General features: G+C 44.9%; 1 protein-coding gene across 1 annotated transcript; it reads right to left on the bottom strand.

Moving 5' to 3' along the window:
* Window positions 1-124: 124 nt before the first annotated feature.
* On the bottom strand, window positions 125-12,618 carry LOC117730433 (14-3-3 protein beta/alpha-1). Its single transcript, XM_034532151.1, has 7 exons — window positions 12,450-12,618; window positions 7,580-7,740; window positions 5,212-5,352; window positions 3,443-3,566; window positions 2,922-3,085; window positions 1,300-1,395; window positions 125-892 (listed from the first exon to the last, which is right to left on the bottom strand). Exons 2-7 carry the CDS (start codon window positions 7,730-7,732, stop codon window positions 836-838), a joined length of 735 nt encoding a protein of 244 aa, XP_034388042.1. The 5' UTR covers window positions 7,733-7,740; window positions 12,450-12,618; the 3' UTR covers window positions 125-835.
* Between the last annotated feature and the right edge of the window lie 4,979 nt (window positions 12,619-17,597).

The raw sequence follows: 17,597 nt of genomic DNA on the forward strand, positions 1-17,597 counted from the left end.
ATGCAGCCTTTAGGACCCTTCTGTATAACCCCCCCCCCACCCCCGCCCCCCCCCCCCCCCCATCTGAATACAGGTGACCCGCCATCAAAGGAGCAAGGTGGAGGAAGAACTAAGCATCACAGTGTTTGTTGAAAATAAACGGACAGTTTAATAACCTTTTTGTTGTTGTTGTTTCTTTTAAAGTGGAATAAAACCAGCCATCTGCCAGTACACTAAGAAAAAGCCAAAAGAGAAAAGGGATGGACAACTAAGCGTTAACTCACTAGAGCGAGGAGGAAGAGGAGGAGGAGGAGGAGAGAGATGGTGGACAACTATATAAGTGCGTTAACTCAATAGAGGGGAGGCGTTAAGGAGAGAGGAGAGAGGGAAGGAATGGAGGAGATTAAAAAACAGGGGAGTGTGGGCTTTTAAAAAGACATTTATTCTTCTTTTATTCTGGATAAAACCCTCCCTGCGTGCTAGAAGACGAGACGGACCAGCGGGTTTAGTCTGCTGGAGAGCCTTGGAGTGCCATGATCAGTGGGAGGAGGAGGAGGAAGAGGAAGAGGAGGAGGAGGAGGAGGAGGAGGAGGAGGGATTGCAGGGTGATGGAGTCGTTTCTCTTTTCTCACCCCCCTCCCCTCCGTTTCGTTCTTTTTTATTTATTATCTGTCTGTGAAAGGTCGGGTACTATTCATGCTGTTGGTTACACAGAAGGGAAGTGGGGGAGGTCTGAAGGAGGGGAGGGGGGGGGGGGGGGTTATGTGTACGAAGAGGAGGAGGAAGAGGAGGATGAGAGAGGAAGAGAGACCAAAAGGAGGAGAGTGGGGTCATGAGGTTAACAGTGAAGTGCGCTCTAGTTGTCCCCGTCGCCGGTCTCTCCCTCGTCGCCCTGGTTTTCTGATGTCCACAGCTGCAGAAGACAAAGAATAAATCATTTAAAATACATTTACAGCTTCATTACAATTAAAACAAACAAACAAACACATCATTTAGTTTCTTTAATAGAAGACGAGCCTCTTGAACCACTGAAAATAAACGTTCCCGCTGACTTATGGATCGCTTCACGCGTTTCTATTATGAAACGTTATTCCAGCTGCCGGGAAACCTTTTTATAAACACGTTGACGTTTACAACAAACACCGAGACACGGAGCGCTCCATTCAATACCCCCCCCTTCTTAATTTAAAGTGTGGTTTAAAAAAAAAAAGAGAAAAAGGTTGTGTAGACTAATTTAGGGAAGCAGTTGTCAATGTGAGGAACATGGTGGTGTATTTATAAAGAATGAGTCTGCACAGCTTTACATGACATCGTACTCACAGTGAGGTTGTCCCTTAATAGCTGCATGATCAGCGTGCTGTCTTTGTACGAGTCCTCGTTCAAGGTGTCGAGCTCGGCGATCGCCTCGTCAAACGCCTGCAGAGGAAAGACAAGAGGCAGGTTGGTCTCATGATACGACTCCTCTGGTTGTATAGAAGTCTATGCTTCATGTGTTAAAGCTACATTCTCTCTACTGACCACCAGGGGGCGACTCCTCTGGTTGTATAGAAGTCTATGCTTCATGCGTTAAAGCTGCATTCTCTCTCCTGACCACCAGTGGGTGACTCCTCTGGTTGTATAGAAGTATATGCTTCATGTGTTAAAGCTGCATTCTCTCTATTGACCACCAGGGGGCGACTCCTCTGGTTGTATAGAAGTATATGCTTCATGTGTTAAAGCTGCATTCTCTCTCCTGACCACTAGGGGGCGACTGCTCTGGTTGTATAGAAGTCTATGCTTCATGTGTTAAAGCTGCATTCTCTCTCCTGACCACCAGGGGGCGACTCCTCTGGTTGTATAGAAGTCTATGCTTCATGTGTTAAAGCTGCATTCTCTCTCCTGACCACCAGTGGGTGACTCCTCTGGTTGTATAGAAGTATATGCTTCATGTGTTAAAGCTGCATTCTCTCTATTGACCACCAGGGGGCGACTCCTCTGGTTGTATAGAAGTATATGCTTCATGTGTTAAAGCTGCATTCTCTCTCCTGACCACTAGGGGGCGACTGCTCTGGTTGTATAGAAGTCTATGCTTCATGTGTTAAAGCTGCATTCTCTCTCCTGACCACCAGGGGGCGACTCCTCTGGTTGTATAGAAGTCTATGCTTCATGTGTTAAAGCTGCATTCTCTCTCCTGACCACCAGGGGTTGACTCCTCTGGTTGTATAGAAGTCTATGCTTCATGTGTTAAAGCTGCATTCTCTCTCCTGACCACCAGGGGGCGACTCCTCTGGTTGTATAGAAGTCTATGCTTCATGTGTTAAAGCTGCATTCTCTCTCCTGACCACCAGGGGGCGAGTCCTCTGGTTGTATAGAAGTCTATGCTTCATGTGTTGAAGCTGCATTCTCTCTACTGACCACCAGGGGTTGACTCCTCTGGTTGTATAGAAGTCTATGCTTCATGTGTTAAAGCTGCATTCTCTCTCCTGACCACCAGGGGGCGACTCCTCTGGTTGTATAGAAGTCTATGCTTCATGTGTTAAAGCTGCATTCTCTCTCCTGACCACCAGGGGGCGACTCCTCTGGTTGTATAGAAGTCTATGCTTCATGTGTTAAAGCTGCATTCTCTCTCCTGACCACCAGGGGGCGACTCCTCTGGTTGTATAGAAGTCTATGCTTCATGTGTTGAAGCTGCATTCTCTCTCCTGACCACCAGGGGGCGACTCCTCTGGTTGTATAGAAGTCTATATAAATGACTCTACTTCTCTTGATGTATTCCCTCAGTAAACATTGTAAACATTAGTTTTTGGTCTCAATCTCTAGTTTCAAGTCTTCTTCAATACAGCGTGATGTTCATTTAGTGAATTATGGTCATTCAGAGTCAAACAGACCATAAAGCAGGGGACGCTTCAGGGCGGGGCTACAAGGTGATTGACAGGTCATAAAATAACCCGTCATGAACCCACCTGCTTGGCCAGAGTGCAGGCCTGCTCGGGCGAGTTGAGGATTTCGTAGAAGAAGACGGAGAAGTTGAGGGCCAGGCCGAGCCGGATGGGGTGCGTCGGCTGCATGTCCTTCTTGCTGATGTCGAAGGCTTTCTGGTAGGCCTGCTGAGAGTTCTCCACCGTGTCTTCAAAACACAGACGGCAGTTCATTCAATGAGCATCGTGATTGTTACACAGACCGGCAGTTTATGGAAATATTCTTGTTAACTTTAATACAATATTCACACGTAGTTGAAGAAAGGAGGTATGTATCCTCCTCTGATGAGTGTTTTAAAGCACGTTTACCAAGTTCTGTTCCTCAAAAAGGAATTTTAACCCCACGAGCAGCACTGCAAAAGGCGCTTGTGGTCGGGCTTTGATTACCCAGGTGCCCCGGCCCCCCCCCCCCCCCCGAGTCCTCAGGCACAATAGGAAGTCCCTGAACGCCACCGGGCTTCGGGGGCCGCCGTGACCTTGAAGCGAGGAGGGGAAGCGCCACTCACCCTTCTTTGAGTCCCCGGAGGCCACCTCCGACAGGTATCTGAAGTAGTCTCCTTTCATTTTGAGGTAGAACACCTTGCTCTCCGCCTGAGTCGCGTTGGCGATGAGGAATTGGTCGAGCAGATTCTGAAACGCACGAGAAACACAGAAAGTATGAAAACACAAGCACTCATTTTCACTGAGCCTGAACGCACCGTGATGTAAATGAACCTTCCCTTCGTTTGGCCACGAGTGGCGCCGCTAACGTCCCGTCGGTTTAAACCTCCTCATGTTCTAGAATATTCAAACAGGGATTCGTTGTTTAATGTGTAACGTTATCAGAGATCAACTACAAAACGACGTCGCGGTCGCACGATTTTACTGATTATATATATATAAAAAGGTTTCGTCTCCTCGCTTTGAAGATAACATCTTCTTCATCAAGGTCACGGACGCGCATCGATCCTGCCGATGCGTCAGCAGCGTTCCCCTCGCGAGCATCCGGCTGCTTTAAGGACGACAATCGTCTGTCCATCAACCCCTCCGTCTGTCAATCATCCCCTCCATCATCCATCCATCCATCCCTCCCTCCCTCACAACACTGCAGAGGCTTCCAGTTTGACCGTGACAATATTATTAGAAGACTGCTCTGGCGGCGGCGGGGGGAGGAATCCGATTTGACCTTTGAGCGACCTCCGTCCGTGAGGCCTCCATCGTAATCCGATTTGACCTTTGAGCGACCTCCGTCCGTGAGGCCTCCATCGTAATCCGATTTGACCTTTGAGCGACCTCCGTCCGTGAGGCCTCCATCGTGTCAAAAGACCCAAACCGTTAACGACGGTTCCGGTTTCCTCCGTCTTGAAAAACAAAACAACGAGATGCCGGCGAATCCTAATAAACGAAACTGTAGCTTTAAGGAAAGAGCGACCGCATTACGTTGAAACAACAATTAAACAAAAATCGCGATTTGGGGTTCCTGAGATTAAACTTCTCGGCTAACGGAGTTTCAGCTTCTCGGCTAACGGAGTTTCAGCTTTTTCCACAGCGATTACGTTCCAAAAAGCACCAAAAAAAAGGAAAGCACACCCACACCAAAGATTTGTATTGAATGCAGTCGAAAGGGCGGCTCAGAGCACACGAGGACCTCCTATTGGACCAACAGACGCAGACACTCCGAGTGGTCACTTTATGGTCTACACTTCAGGAACGCAGCTTCATCATTCAGATCAATCAGACTGCTGGAAAATATGCAGAGTCGTCCGGCACCTGGCTCGACTTTTGGCTGACACACGCACACTGTGTCCACCAAGCTAAACGAGACTTGAAATGCTCCGCGGCGAACGAAGTGACGTAACTCACATCGGTGAACGCTTCACAAGACGAAGGATTCACTTCCTGGTTCCCTCTTTAGATTCGTTAAAACTTTGTTAAACATGCGGAGAAATCTCTCTTACTCCGTCGTATCTCACCCCCCCCCCCCTCTAACGCCACCGTATCTCACCCCCCCCCCTCTTACTCCACCGTATCTCCCCCCCCCCCCCCCTCTTACTCCATCGTATCTCCCCCCCCCCCCCCCTCTTACTCCATCGTATCTCTTCCCCCCCCCCCTCCCCATCTCCATCGTATCTCGTCCCCCCCCCCCTCCCCATCTCCATCGTATTCCCCCCCCCCCCCTCCCCTCCATCGTATTCCCTCCCCTCCTCCTCCATCGTATTCCCTCCCCTCCTCCTCCATCGTATTCCCTCCCCTCCTCCTACATCGTATTCCCCCCCCCCCCCTCCTCTCCACGTACCAGCACGTCCTGGCAGATTTCTTGGAGTTCAGTCTCGATCTTCATACGGTACTCTCGGGCCATCTGCTGCTTCTTCTCGTTCCCCTCCGTCTTCTGCTCGATGCTGGAGATGACGCGCCAGGATGAGCGGCGAGCCCCCACCTGACGACAAAAACAACAACCTACAATGAGTAAACAAATAAACAGGACAACATGTATCATACACACACAGCTGAAATAATAACTCAATTATTTGGTGTTGAATTTGAAACTACAATGATTTTATTAAATACTCCTCTTAAAACATAATGATGCAGAGCAATGAAGTAATGGGAGGCTGACATTTACATAAATAAAATAAATGTATGAATGCCTTTTTATAATACGCAACATAAGAATATGTTACTTAGATTGCAAGATGACCTTCAACTAAATTGTCTCCGTGACACCAAAAATCAACATTTCTTCCAGCCATGCAAACCTCTTTGTTCAGTTACACAAACGCATCGAATCATATCTTCTTCTTTTCAATCAAACCTCGACGATAAATAGAGCAGCGCTGAAAAAAAGAGAAACCCGAGGCTGCTCTTATGTAATTTGTGCTTTTATAAATAGACCACAACATCTTCATGAAAAGCACCAAAAGTGCAGCCAGACGACGCATTAAATATAAAGATTATGTTTTTAACCGTCACTGTAAGAGCTATGAATCAAGACTCCTGTTACAGACCATAATACTGAAGAGTACCACTCACACAGCTCCATAACTCCACCGGGAGACGCTCCACAACTCCACCAGGAGACACTCCACAACTCCACCGGGAGACGCTCCATAACTCCACCGGGAGACGCTCCATAACTCCATGAGGAGACGCTCCACAACTCCACCAGGAGACACTCCACAACTCCACCGGGAGACGCTCCATAACTCCACCGGGAGACGCTTCACAACTCCACCAGGAGACACTCCACAACTCCACCGGGAGACGCTCCACAACTCCACCGGGAGACGCTCCATAACTCCATGAGGAGACGCTCCATAACTCCATGAGGAGACGCTCCATAACTCCACCGGGAGACGCTCCATAACTCCATGAGGAGACGCTCCATAACTCCATGAGGAGACGCTCCATAACTCCACCGGGAGACGCTCCATAACTCCATGAGGAGACGCTCCACAACTCCACCGGGAGACGCTCCACAACTCCACCGGGAGACGCTCCATAACTCCATGAGGAGACGCTCCATAACTCCACCGGGAGACGCTCCATAACTCCACCGGGAGACGCTCCATAACTCCATGAGGAGACGCTCCATAACTCCACCGGGAGACGCTCCATAACTCCACCGGGAGACGCTCCATAACTCCACCGGGAGACGCTCCATAACTCCATGAGGAGACGCTCCATAACTCCACCGGGAGACGCTCCATAACTCCATGAGGAGACGCTCCATAACTCCACCGGGAGACGCTCCATAACTCCATGAGGAGACGCTCCACAACTCCACCGGGAGACGCTCCACAACTCCACCGGGAGACGCTCCATAACTCCACCGGGAGACGCTCCATAACTCCATGAGGAGACGCTCCACAACTCCACCGGGAGACGCTCCACAACTCCACCGGGAGACGCTCCACAACTCCACCGGGAGACGCTCCACAACTCCACCGGGAGACGCTCCACAACTCCACCAGGAGACGCTCCATAACTCCACCGGGAGACGCTCCATAACTACTAAGAGTTTCTTTCTTTCCTTCTTATTTTAAAGCCTCGGGTCTCCTCTGGACCACTGTCTGTTTATTATTATTATTCATACCACCCAGAATAACCACCATTCCTCACTCAAGTAGAACTAAAAAGAGTTATTTCCCCCTAAACGTCTGTTGCCCGGAGACAATCTGCTTCCTTTCATCATCGTTTGCGTTCATCTGCCTCTAAATATGGTTTCTCATTGTAAAAATCCAACTGAATAACAGAATTAACCACCGTTGGTTCAATATTGTTCACCTGTAGCGGATATTTTCACAAAAACACACCATTAAAAAGATGATATGGAAATAAATATTATTTACTTTAATTAATTGTTTTGGGGGGGACATTAGTATTTTTTATATCGTTTAATAATATAGAATTACCAGTGATCTGCGACTAGGAAGCATTAATGCAGATCTGTCCGATTATATCATACTTTCGTTTTTTTACTTATTTATTACACTTGTTTTTATTAATAATTTGTTTTTACGTGCTGCTGTAATCGAGGATCATCTCATGTTAATATAATCAAGTCCATACATTTATTACTGATCTTCACGAGGAGCTCTCAGGAGAACATCTACCTATTGATCGTTTTTATGAGCTCCGTATTGAAGTAATCAAACTAAACGTACCACGTTCTTGTAGGCGACGGAGAGCAGGTTGCGCTCCTCGTTGCTGAGCTCCAGGCCCTGCTCCGTCACGGCCTTCATGGCGGCCGCCATGTCGTCGTAGCGCTCGGCCTGCTCGGCCAGCTTGGCTTTCTGCACCAGGTCGTTCTTATCCATTTTTTAGGCTGCATGTGGGAGAAGAACATGAGGGGGGGGGGGAAGAAAGAAGAGGAAGTTAGTGGTTTGGACTCCAGATCTCTCCATTTACCAGCTGGAACGGGCGAAAAAAGGGGGTTGGACAGAGAGAGCAGGAGAGGAGACGAGAACATGCCGGAGACGGTGATGCGTTAAGAGAAAAGGAACCAGAAGGCTGAAACGTCCACGGTGAACCGCTCCATATTCAAAAAAGACAATTTACTCAGCCGCCACGGAGCGTATGAGATTATTAGGAACAAATAATATACACACACCAGTCTGGTTGTACGGTTTATAAAAACAACAACAACAACCGGATGGACGTAGCGCGGCGCCACGGCTGTAAATGTGAAGCGGGGAGTAAAAAAAAAAAAAGGGAAATTAACCAAGACTGACATCCCGCCGCTCAAGCAGAGACCTCACAGCTCCTCGCCAAATGTCAGAAACCCTTCAGATTACTACCCCCCCCCTCGGTTTTTGCGTCCTCGGGGGCTTTCTACTCGCAGGATGTGTAGGTCTAAGTAGGCCGCGGCAGGCGCCTCCATCTCACATCTATCCAGCAACTCGCCGCTACGTCCTACATTTGGAGGGGTGTACATTTAAAAAAATAAAAACTAAAACAAACTGCTTAAGAATGCCCAAGAAGGTAAATGTGTTAATACACCAACACCAGAAGGCAGATGTACCCTCAACATCTGCACGACGACACGTCCCCCCCCCCCACCCGTTTAGGAGCCTTCCACCAGAGGGACATTCAAACACCACCTTGTTACGTTCACGTGTCCTTGAAGCTTACCTGACTTCTGACCTCCCTGAGGAAGCAGGGGGGTGAGGATGGGGGTTCCCTACAGGAGGGCAAAAGAGGTGTAGTCTATAAGCTTCATTAGTACCACAATGCTCTTTGTTTTTAACTGACACACACAACGCCGCTTTGCGAACGGCCCGAATTGGACCTTGAACACACCTCGATGCAACGGAGGTTGCATCGAGGTGCGTTCAAGGTCCAATTCGGGCAAAGTGTTCAAGTGTAAAATTAAGTTTTTGGTGAGAAATTTCAATGAATAGAAGTTGTTTTAAAAGGAGCAATTTATAGATGTGAGGGAATTATGAGCAGTTAATTTGGATTCATCTGAATCTATTAAAATCAGTAACATTAATGGCTTCAGACCGACTCCAGTCTGACAGAAGAGTTAATATTAACTCGCCACAGATAACCAACTCTAATCTAATGCAATAAGTATGACTGATTGACAGTAAAAACAACTTTGAAGCAATTCAAGTCCAACCTGGACCGTTTCAATGATTTGGCTTTTGGTGAAACTAAATTTAAAATTCACGAGAGAAAATAACCAATTCGACCCCTTCGAGGAGTCATCTTTTGAAAAAGTGAACGGCAACCGTTTCATCCAGAAAATGTTCCAAGTCGCAGTTCTCTTAACAAAAATAAATACTGCGGCAGTTTTATTGCCTCCGTGTCCGTGACAAGGCACCGACGGGCATCGCGCTGGTGCCTTGCTCAAGTGCGACGGTCCTCATGCAGAAGCTCGGCATGAAGGAGACGTTAGTGTACACAGCGTCTTCTCTCTCTTGGCGGACGCTTGCTTTTATGAGGAGCCTTCTGTGGGCAGATTTACAGCCGGGCTATGATTAGTTTTTCCTTTTTATGATCTTCTGGACGCCAAAATTAATATTTTTAAAAAAAAGAAGGAAACTCTCTCTCTCACAGATCTATTTGGTAATCAAACTGGTTGTATTTTACATATCAAATGCACATCGTGAAGTTTGTCTCAACGCCACCAGATGGCACCTGTGTACATTCAAAAGAGGCGGTTCAAGTGTGGCTTTATTGTATATTCAATTTAAATGATGACGTCAGATAAGTGGACACTCATCCTCCCCTCCATTAGTTTAAAACATTACTGAGCAACTAATAATTATCAATAAGTTCACCCCGGGGCTAACATCCCCCTATATTATGTCAACCCTTTAATATCTCGGGTTAGAGTAGCAAAGTATTTAATTTGCCGGATAAAAAAGCAGGACCGCCGGCCTCTCGCCCGACAGAAAAGATGGCGGCGACAAACAAAAACAAAAGTTTGATCCCGCGACCACTCCTGTTCCCTTCCCGTGGTCTCAGCGCACCAATGGCACAGGTCCAGTGCCGATTCATCAAATAAATTATCTGCCGATATCGAGTGCCGTTTACATTCTTTCGCCGTAAAAACATTTGACCGTTAGCGTGTAGGATCATTATGAATCCAGACACCATTTCCTCCATTTCCAGGACACCGATTAGGAAGAAACCTGAAATCCCTCTCGAGTCCCGGCCAACAAATCAGAACCCCAACGTGATCGGTTTAAAGTCTCGATCTGAGCGTGAGAGGGCTTTTAGCAGCGCATTTTAAATCAGTTTTAAGAAGGAATATAACATTTAAAAAAATACATCAGAATGTAAATCAAGACTATTTGATTTGACCAATTCAAATTACTAATATGGGAAAAAAGTGGCGTTTACTTTTTGTCTCACCTCATGTCATTTTTAACTTATGATTGGCAGAAAACCTTTTCACTTAAAAAACGCCATTTGCACGACTATAATTATAATATCTGGATATTTAGCATGGGCTACATCGACATGGGTTCTGGGAAATCGGAGGCTATTTACCGTGCCGACATATTACAGGGCGCACTATTAATCAAGGAAATAATCAGGCGAATTAGTCGGTAATTAAACTAATCGTCAAGTTGAAGACGACGTTGACAGTTTCTGTTATTCACCTGAAGAGGTGAATAAGCCACTTTCAATTAGTCATTATTTTAGTAAAGGTGTCGAGTTAAACTTTTACAATAAAAAGGTTACTACATGCTAAAAATATTATCTGTTAATCAAACACCAGTCATGAAAAAAACCTTTATAGTGAATGATTATGAAAAAAAAAAAAAAAAGGGTGGCTACGATTTAATTGGATTTCACTCTTGACAAACATCCAAGCGTACAATTTTAATTAAAAAAAAAAAGCACCTACTTTGCGTTTTCTCAGCTGTCATTGATTCTCAGGGTTAATTATCTAAACTCCTATTTAAAAAAAAAAAATGTTTATCTCATTGACATGCTTTTGATTGTGGCCACTGATTTAAAAAAAAAAATCTTATTAAAAATAAATACATACATGACGTTGACAGGTAATTAAATGAGCACAAACAGGAAACGGGTGCCCAGTGAGAGAAATGGAGACGCTTCTTTTCTTCTTTTCTTCCTGCACCGACGAAAAGGAAGTGAACCTTCCGGCTGCATGAGGCGTTCACGCCGCCGCGTCGACGCCTCCAGAAGCTAATCTGTTCTCAAAATGCGGGTGACGGAACAACGTTTAGTGGAGCTTATTAATCAACCCGCACGCCGGTTGAATGTGCACCAATGTCGGGCCTCTTCGTGGTGCTACAAAAACCACCGACTACTACGGTTAACAGGCGGAGGGGGGGGAATACAAAAAAAAAGAAACACGGGGTACACCATTTTTAACCTTAAACACACACACAAAACCACACAATATACGGTTTTAATAAACAACCCGGCGGGCCCGTGGATGTTCAGGGTCGTGTCGGTTAGTCCGGCCTGCCGTCAACTACGCCCTCCTTGTCGCAATTCCCCTGCGGAATTTTTTAAGATGGAGCGATAGATTACCCCCGCTAGCCGGGCGAGCTAACGGCGCGTCACGCCGCGGCTGTTGGCTCGGAAGCGAGCCGTTAGCCTCGACCGCTGGCTCGGAGCGAGCCGTTAGCTTCGGCCGCTGGCTCGGAGAGAGCCGTTAGCTTAAAGTCGTTAGCTTCGGCCGCTGGGTCGGAGCGAGCCGTTAGCTTCGGCCGCTGGCTCGGAGCGAGCCGTTAGCTTCGACCGCTGGCTTCAAGCCGTTAGCTTCGGCCGTTATAACGGCAGCTTGACCCAGTTCGATCCGAAACAGCGCCGAGCAAAGGTACCCGGATGACAAACCGAATACACGGCGGCTAGTTGATCGGCGCAGAAGACATTTTAATTATTTTTTTGTGTTGGACTCCCGGGTAATGAGTGTGTGTGTGTGTTAGCTCCCCGTGTCGTCTCACTACGCCACAACGGGGCTAAGCTCGAAGCATCGTTATAAATTACGCCGTTTCTGCGGTAAAGAGGCCCAACATACGTCGGGGTGTTTTTCCGGCAGCTTAAACGCTAGTCTCACATGATCCACCGTGTCGTGTACCGGGCTTGTACTTCACTGCGGCCGCTAAAATAAATACATTTAAAACGCTGCTTCCACGACGGCTGCTGCTAAGCTGTCAAAATGGCCAAAGCCTGGGCACCGCTCCGCTTCACCCTCCCAACACGGCCGCCGCGCACCACGCGTGGTATCGACCGGAGAGCACGGGCCTCCCAAATTTTTTAAATAGAAAAAAAAAAAAAAAAATCAGCTAAAAGCACGTTATACAACACAAGCGCACGAACCGACCTCTCGCCAGGTGGGCTTTTTTTTTTTTTTTTTAATGGGTTATTTCTCGCTATTTCAGCCACACGTCTCGGCCTAAATCCCTCGCACCCAGCCCCAAACCACAATAGGCACCTTCCGCCGCAGCGGCTAGGGACACGGGGTCGCCGCTGCCCCCCGCGAGGGCGCGTCCTCGCCCCGCGTGTGTACAAGACAACAATCGAGTATTATGCAGGTGAACTCACATTTTGAGCGTACAAGGAATCCCGATTTTATTCTCTGAACGATGGGAGTTTTATGAAGCCGTCCTCCGCTCGCTGCTCAGGGTATTCAGGGCAGTACCACTTCCGCCTGCTCTGACACTTCCGCTTCCTCTAAAACCCCACCCCTCCCCCCGTCGGTAACCGGGGCGACTGCGCCAGGGGGTTTCCCGAGCATCTTGCGAGGGGCTTTGACGTCAGAGAGGACCATGGCAACCTCTACGGGATGACGTGCGCCGGTCTCCGTGGCAACTGTCTCCACGAGGCTGACTGTCGCATCTTAACCATCGCGTCAGCTGACATTTTATATTATTTTATTATTATTATCCTGTTTTTTCTCTCCCAGCACACCACCTAAAACCCCCCCCAGTCCAAATGTATTACATTGTTATACATTATACATTGTTATATATTATGTTCCACATTGCTTTGGTTCATTTGTGAATTGTATCATAAAAACAACATTAGCATTTAAACATGATGCAAAAGCTGATGAAATCTCTCTTTCACTCATTGGCTGTTATTGAATTGAATTTATTTGTTGACATTCTTTTTCTAGACACAATATCGTAAACAAGGACGCAGACTCAAACAAACAGAACGTCGATCGGTCATATTTTGGGGGCAATCTGGCCAACGTTTCCCTTTGAGCTGTCAGATGTAAAGTCAGGAGACGAGTCATTATGGGATTCAAAAACATAATAATAATAATGTTTAGAATGAAAACGCTTCTGACATAATTCCTCAATCCTTTCAGGCAAGATGTAGTTAGTCCAAAAGATATTTAAAAAATGACTGATTGCTGCAAACTGGAGTATAAGCTGAAGCATATATGTCATTTAAATGAAACGTTCCTTTACTCATCAAACCAATAAGGCAATCTGTCAGTGATTTGGCCAATTATATAATTAATCAACACAGAAAGCTAACAATCAGTAACCTATTGGGAGGCAAAATTAATTAAGATTAATTATGTGCGCTTCGCTAATCCACGAGTTGATCGAGCAGACGAGACGTAGTGAAAGCAAAGAGTTACGCAAGAGACAGCGAATTCATCACCAAGGCAACCAGGGAATCAACAACCGGTCAATCGATCAATAAATCAAATCGGCCGTGACGTCAGAAGTTACTGATTGGAAGCAGAATGTCGAAGTGCAACTGTAACTGACTGATCGCTTCAAACCTTGAGCTCTCGCTGAGTGTGTGTGTGTGTGTGTGAGAGAGAGTATCGATTAGTAAATACTGTATAGGCCAGTGAGTGTGTGTACTCCCGTACATTTGTGTTAGTGTGTGATAACTGAAGTGGCCCAGAGCCTCTGTGTGATGAGGACGACGACAAAAGGTTCAAAACGAAGAGGCAAAGACACAAAAGACCTCAAATGACTAAAAAGAGACAAAAGGAGAAAAGAAGAAAACCAAAACACTAAAAAAAACAGAAACAACAACAAAGAGATTCAAAACGACTACAATGACAAGCAAAGCAACAACAAAGCAAAAACAACGACAAGGCCATTCAAAACACACAAAGATGTAACGCAACTACAAAGATACATAAAGTGTCTACAAAGAGATGCAAAGTGTCTACAAAGAGATGCAAAGTGTCTACAAAGAGATGGAAAGCGACAACAAAGACACAAAGTGTCTACAAAGAGATGGAAAGTGTCTACAAAGAGATGCAAAGCGACAACAAAGACACACACATCGTCTACAAAGAGATGAAAAAAGTGACTACAAAGACAGACAAAGCGACAACAAAGACACACAAAGCGACTACAAAGACACACAAAGTGTCTACAAAGAGATGCAAAGCGACAACAAAGACACACAAAGTGACTACAAAGACACACAAAGTGACTACAAAGACAGACAAAGCGACAACAAAGACACACAAAGCGACTACAAAGACACACAAAGTGTCTACAAAGAGATGCAAAGCGACAACAAAGACACACAAAGTGACTACAAAGACACACAAAGCGACTACAAAGACACACAAAGTGACTACAAAGACACACAAAGTGACTACAAAGACACACAAAGCGACTACAAAGACACACAAAGTGACTACAAAGACACACAAAGTGACTACAAAGACACACAAAGCGACTACAAAGACACACAAAGTGACTACAAAGACAGACAAAGCGACAACAAAGACACAAACATCGTCTACAAAGACGCAAAGCGACTACAATGAGATGCAAAAAAACGTACATTGGCACAATGCATCTACAAAGAGATGCAAAGCAATGAAGAGATGCAAAATGACGCCAACAATATGCCAAACAACAACAACTAAGAGACCCAGAATAACTACAAGTTCTTAGTGAGGACTTTTCACAGTAAAAACAAACCCAATGCGGGGGTAAACTTTTGTTTTATATATATATATATATATATATATATATGTGTGTGTATATATTTATTATATATATTATATATATATTATCATACTCTTCTATTAATCCCATATGTAAATTTAAGAGAGACAATATTTTGTCTCCTCTGCTCCTTGTCTTGAAATGTGGACTATGAATTACTGTGTGCCCGATTATTGTTTATATATTTAGAGTGAGATTGTATAAAGAGATATAAAGTACACACTGAAGTTATGGTACACTCTGGTGACCTGCTCTTGCTGTTGCCTTTGGCCCCAGTGCATGCTGGGAATCATTGGGAGGAAACAAAGTAAATAAGAAGAACACAACACAATATATTGAAAGTAATGATGTGAGGAGTCAAACCATATTCTTTAAGAGACATGTGTAATCTAGTCCTGAAGCCAAGTTGGTGGTGCTGTACTTCCCCGGAGCGGCCACTAGATGGCAGTAAAGGCTGCTGGTAGTTTCGATGTGCCTCATTTTAGATTAAGCAATGTGTCTCTTGAATAATACTGTTTCATTGATATTTATATTATTCAGAGTTATTTAAATTGTAATCAGACCAAGAGTAGAATGAGGACTAATAGTTATAATTACAGACACAGTGAGGACTAAGATTATCAGTTGTGTTTTGGCCCGTTAATTAAGGGGCATTTAGGAAAATAAAAACATATGAAACTAAAAGGAAAGATAAAGAGAAAAAGAGAGAAAGGAAAAACCTTCAAATGAATTGAAGCAAATAGAATTTTTTTTTTTTTTAAGACATTCAATAAAAAAACAACTTGTAATCATAAACTCTTCTTCTTCTGCTTCACGCAGCACCTTAATAACGTAGTTATATTTAGCTCTGCGTGGTAACTCAACATTTAGACATTTAGTTAGACATTTAACTACAAATGTATTAATGAGACGAGTCAAATCAGGCAGTGAAAAAAAAAGAAGCACAATTTTATAAAATAAAATATAAAAATAATAATAAATAACTGAGATAAACAAATACGACATTCTGTAAGTTAAAACATAAATACTACTACTGCACTTCCTGTTCGTACTGAGTGCGTCAGTTTAATGCTCGACCTTTGTCTGATGTCCATTTTTAATAATTCAGTTTTGATTTCTAGAGTTTTCAGCACAATGAAGGATGGAGCTTCTATACAACCAGAGGGGTCGCCCCCCGGTGGACAGGAGTGAGAATGCAGGAATGTCAGTCGTCAAAAAATGTGGGATAATATTCATGTCACAATCAACTTTATTGGCCAGGTGTGAGTCCACATACAAGCTTTTTGTTGTTGTTGTTGTTGTTGTTGTTATACTCTTAATGTACTTACACATAAAAAAAAATAGAAATAAAGCTAAAAACATCGCTGTCTATGAGTCAATTTAGAAGGTTTTTGTAAATTGTAAACGGTAATGAGGTAAAATATGCTGAAAGAAATATAGGAATGTCCATGTCCGGTTCAGTTTTGATTTACTAGAGTTTTCAGCACAATGAAGGATGGAGCTTCTATACAACCAGAGGGGTCGCCCCCCGGTGGACAGGAGTGAGAATGCAGGTTTCAAGACGACTTGTAAACGACAGTGTTCCTGTAAAGTCGGGGTGGTCTTTATTCAATGTTACAAACACTAAAAAGCACAAAATGTGCATATGTTAAGTAGCCTTATGTATACGAGACATATGATGATGATAACGTCCTTAGTTAGAAACTTATAACCTTGTTTCCTTTTACATTTCTGATGACTTTCATCACAGTTAATCACATTGAATCTCACATTTAAATCAGTTTAAATATATAGTTTTGCATCTATTTGCAATATATGTATTTTATATATTTATATATATATATACAAATATATAAAATGTGTTATTGGCCACCATCTTGAGGCTGCACGGAGCCTCTGGATTGGTCGAACCCTCCAGGGGGAGTGACAGAGAGCCGGTCTCTGCAGTCCGTGATCAATCTGAAGGACGTTTATTCAATATGTTATGAAGTCCCATAACTCAGCTGGAGCAAGAACAAAAGATCTACTGAAAATCAATGGAGTCACAGCCATTTGGTCTGAAAGGTGACAGCAAACAAACAAACAAACAAACAAACAAACAAACAAACAGGAAGCAGAGAGACAAGAGGAGGGATTATTATAGATGTTAACGCAGATACATTCAGACATTTGGGGCTGATAATGATCTGAGGTGTTTATTGGCCTACTTAATTACAATGTTCAGGAAATGTGTAATACCAACAAATATTACCTTAATGTATGTAATGAACTGGGGAAGTTTCGTGGTGATATCCAAACCTCTATTGTTGATGGATATGTTTTTAATGATGAAACGGCCTTCAGGGTCGGTGACGGTGCAGCTGAGGACCAACGGAACCTTCCTGTTGATAGAAATGCAGACACAGACACACACACACACAGACACACACACACACACACACACACACACACACACACAGACACACACACACACACACACACACAGACACACACACACACACACACACACACACACAGACACACACACACACACACACACACAGACACACACACACACACACACACACACACAGACACACACACACACACACACACACACACAGACACACACACACACACACACACACACACAGACACACACACACACACACACACACACACAGACACACACACACACACACACACACACACACACACAGACACACACACACACACACACACACACACACACAGACACACACACACACACACA

This window comes from Cyclopterus lumpus, chromosome 5 (genome assembly GCF_009769545.1).
Source record: "Cyclopterus lumpus isolate fCycLum1 chromosome 5, fCycLum1.pri, whole genome shotgun sequence".
Classification (NCBI taxonomy): domain Eukaryota; kingdom Metazoa; phylum Chordata; class Actinopteri; order Perciformes; family Cyclopteridae; genus Cyclopterus; species Cyclopterus lumpus.

Excerpts from the sequence above, each read along its gene's own strand:
- LOC117730433 (XM_034532151.1), bottom strand. The coding sequence starts at position 7,732 with ATGGATAAGAACGACCTGGTGCAGAAAGCCAAGCTGGCCGAGCAGGCC. Across the intron at positions 5,353-7,579 it reads CCGTCGCCTACAAGAACGTG|GTGGGGGCTCGCCGCTCATC; the intron begins GTACGTTTAGTT and ends TTTTGTCGTCAG. Across the intron at positions 3,567-5,211 it reads AAATCTGCCAGGACGTGCTG|AATCTGCTCGACCAATTCCT; the intron begins GTACGTGGAGAG and ends CGTGCGTTTCAG.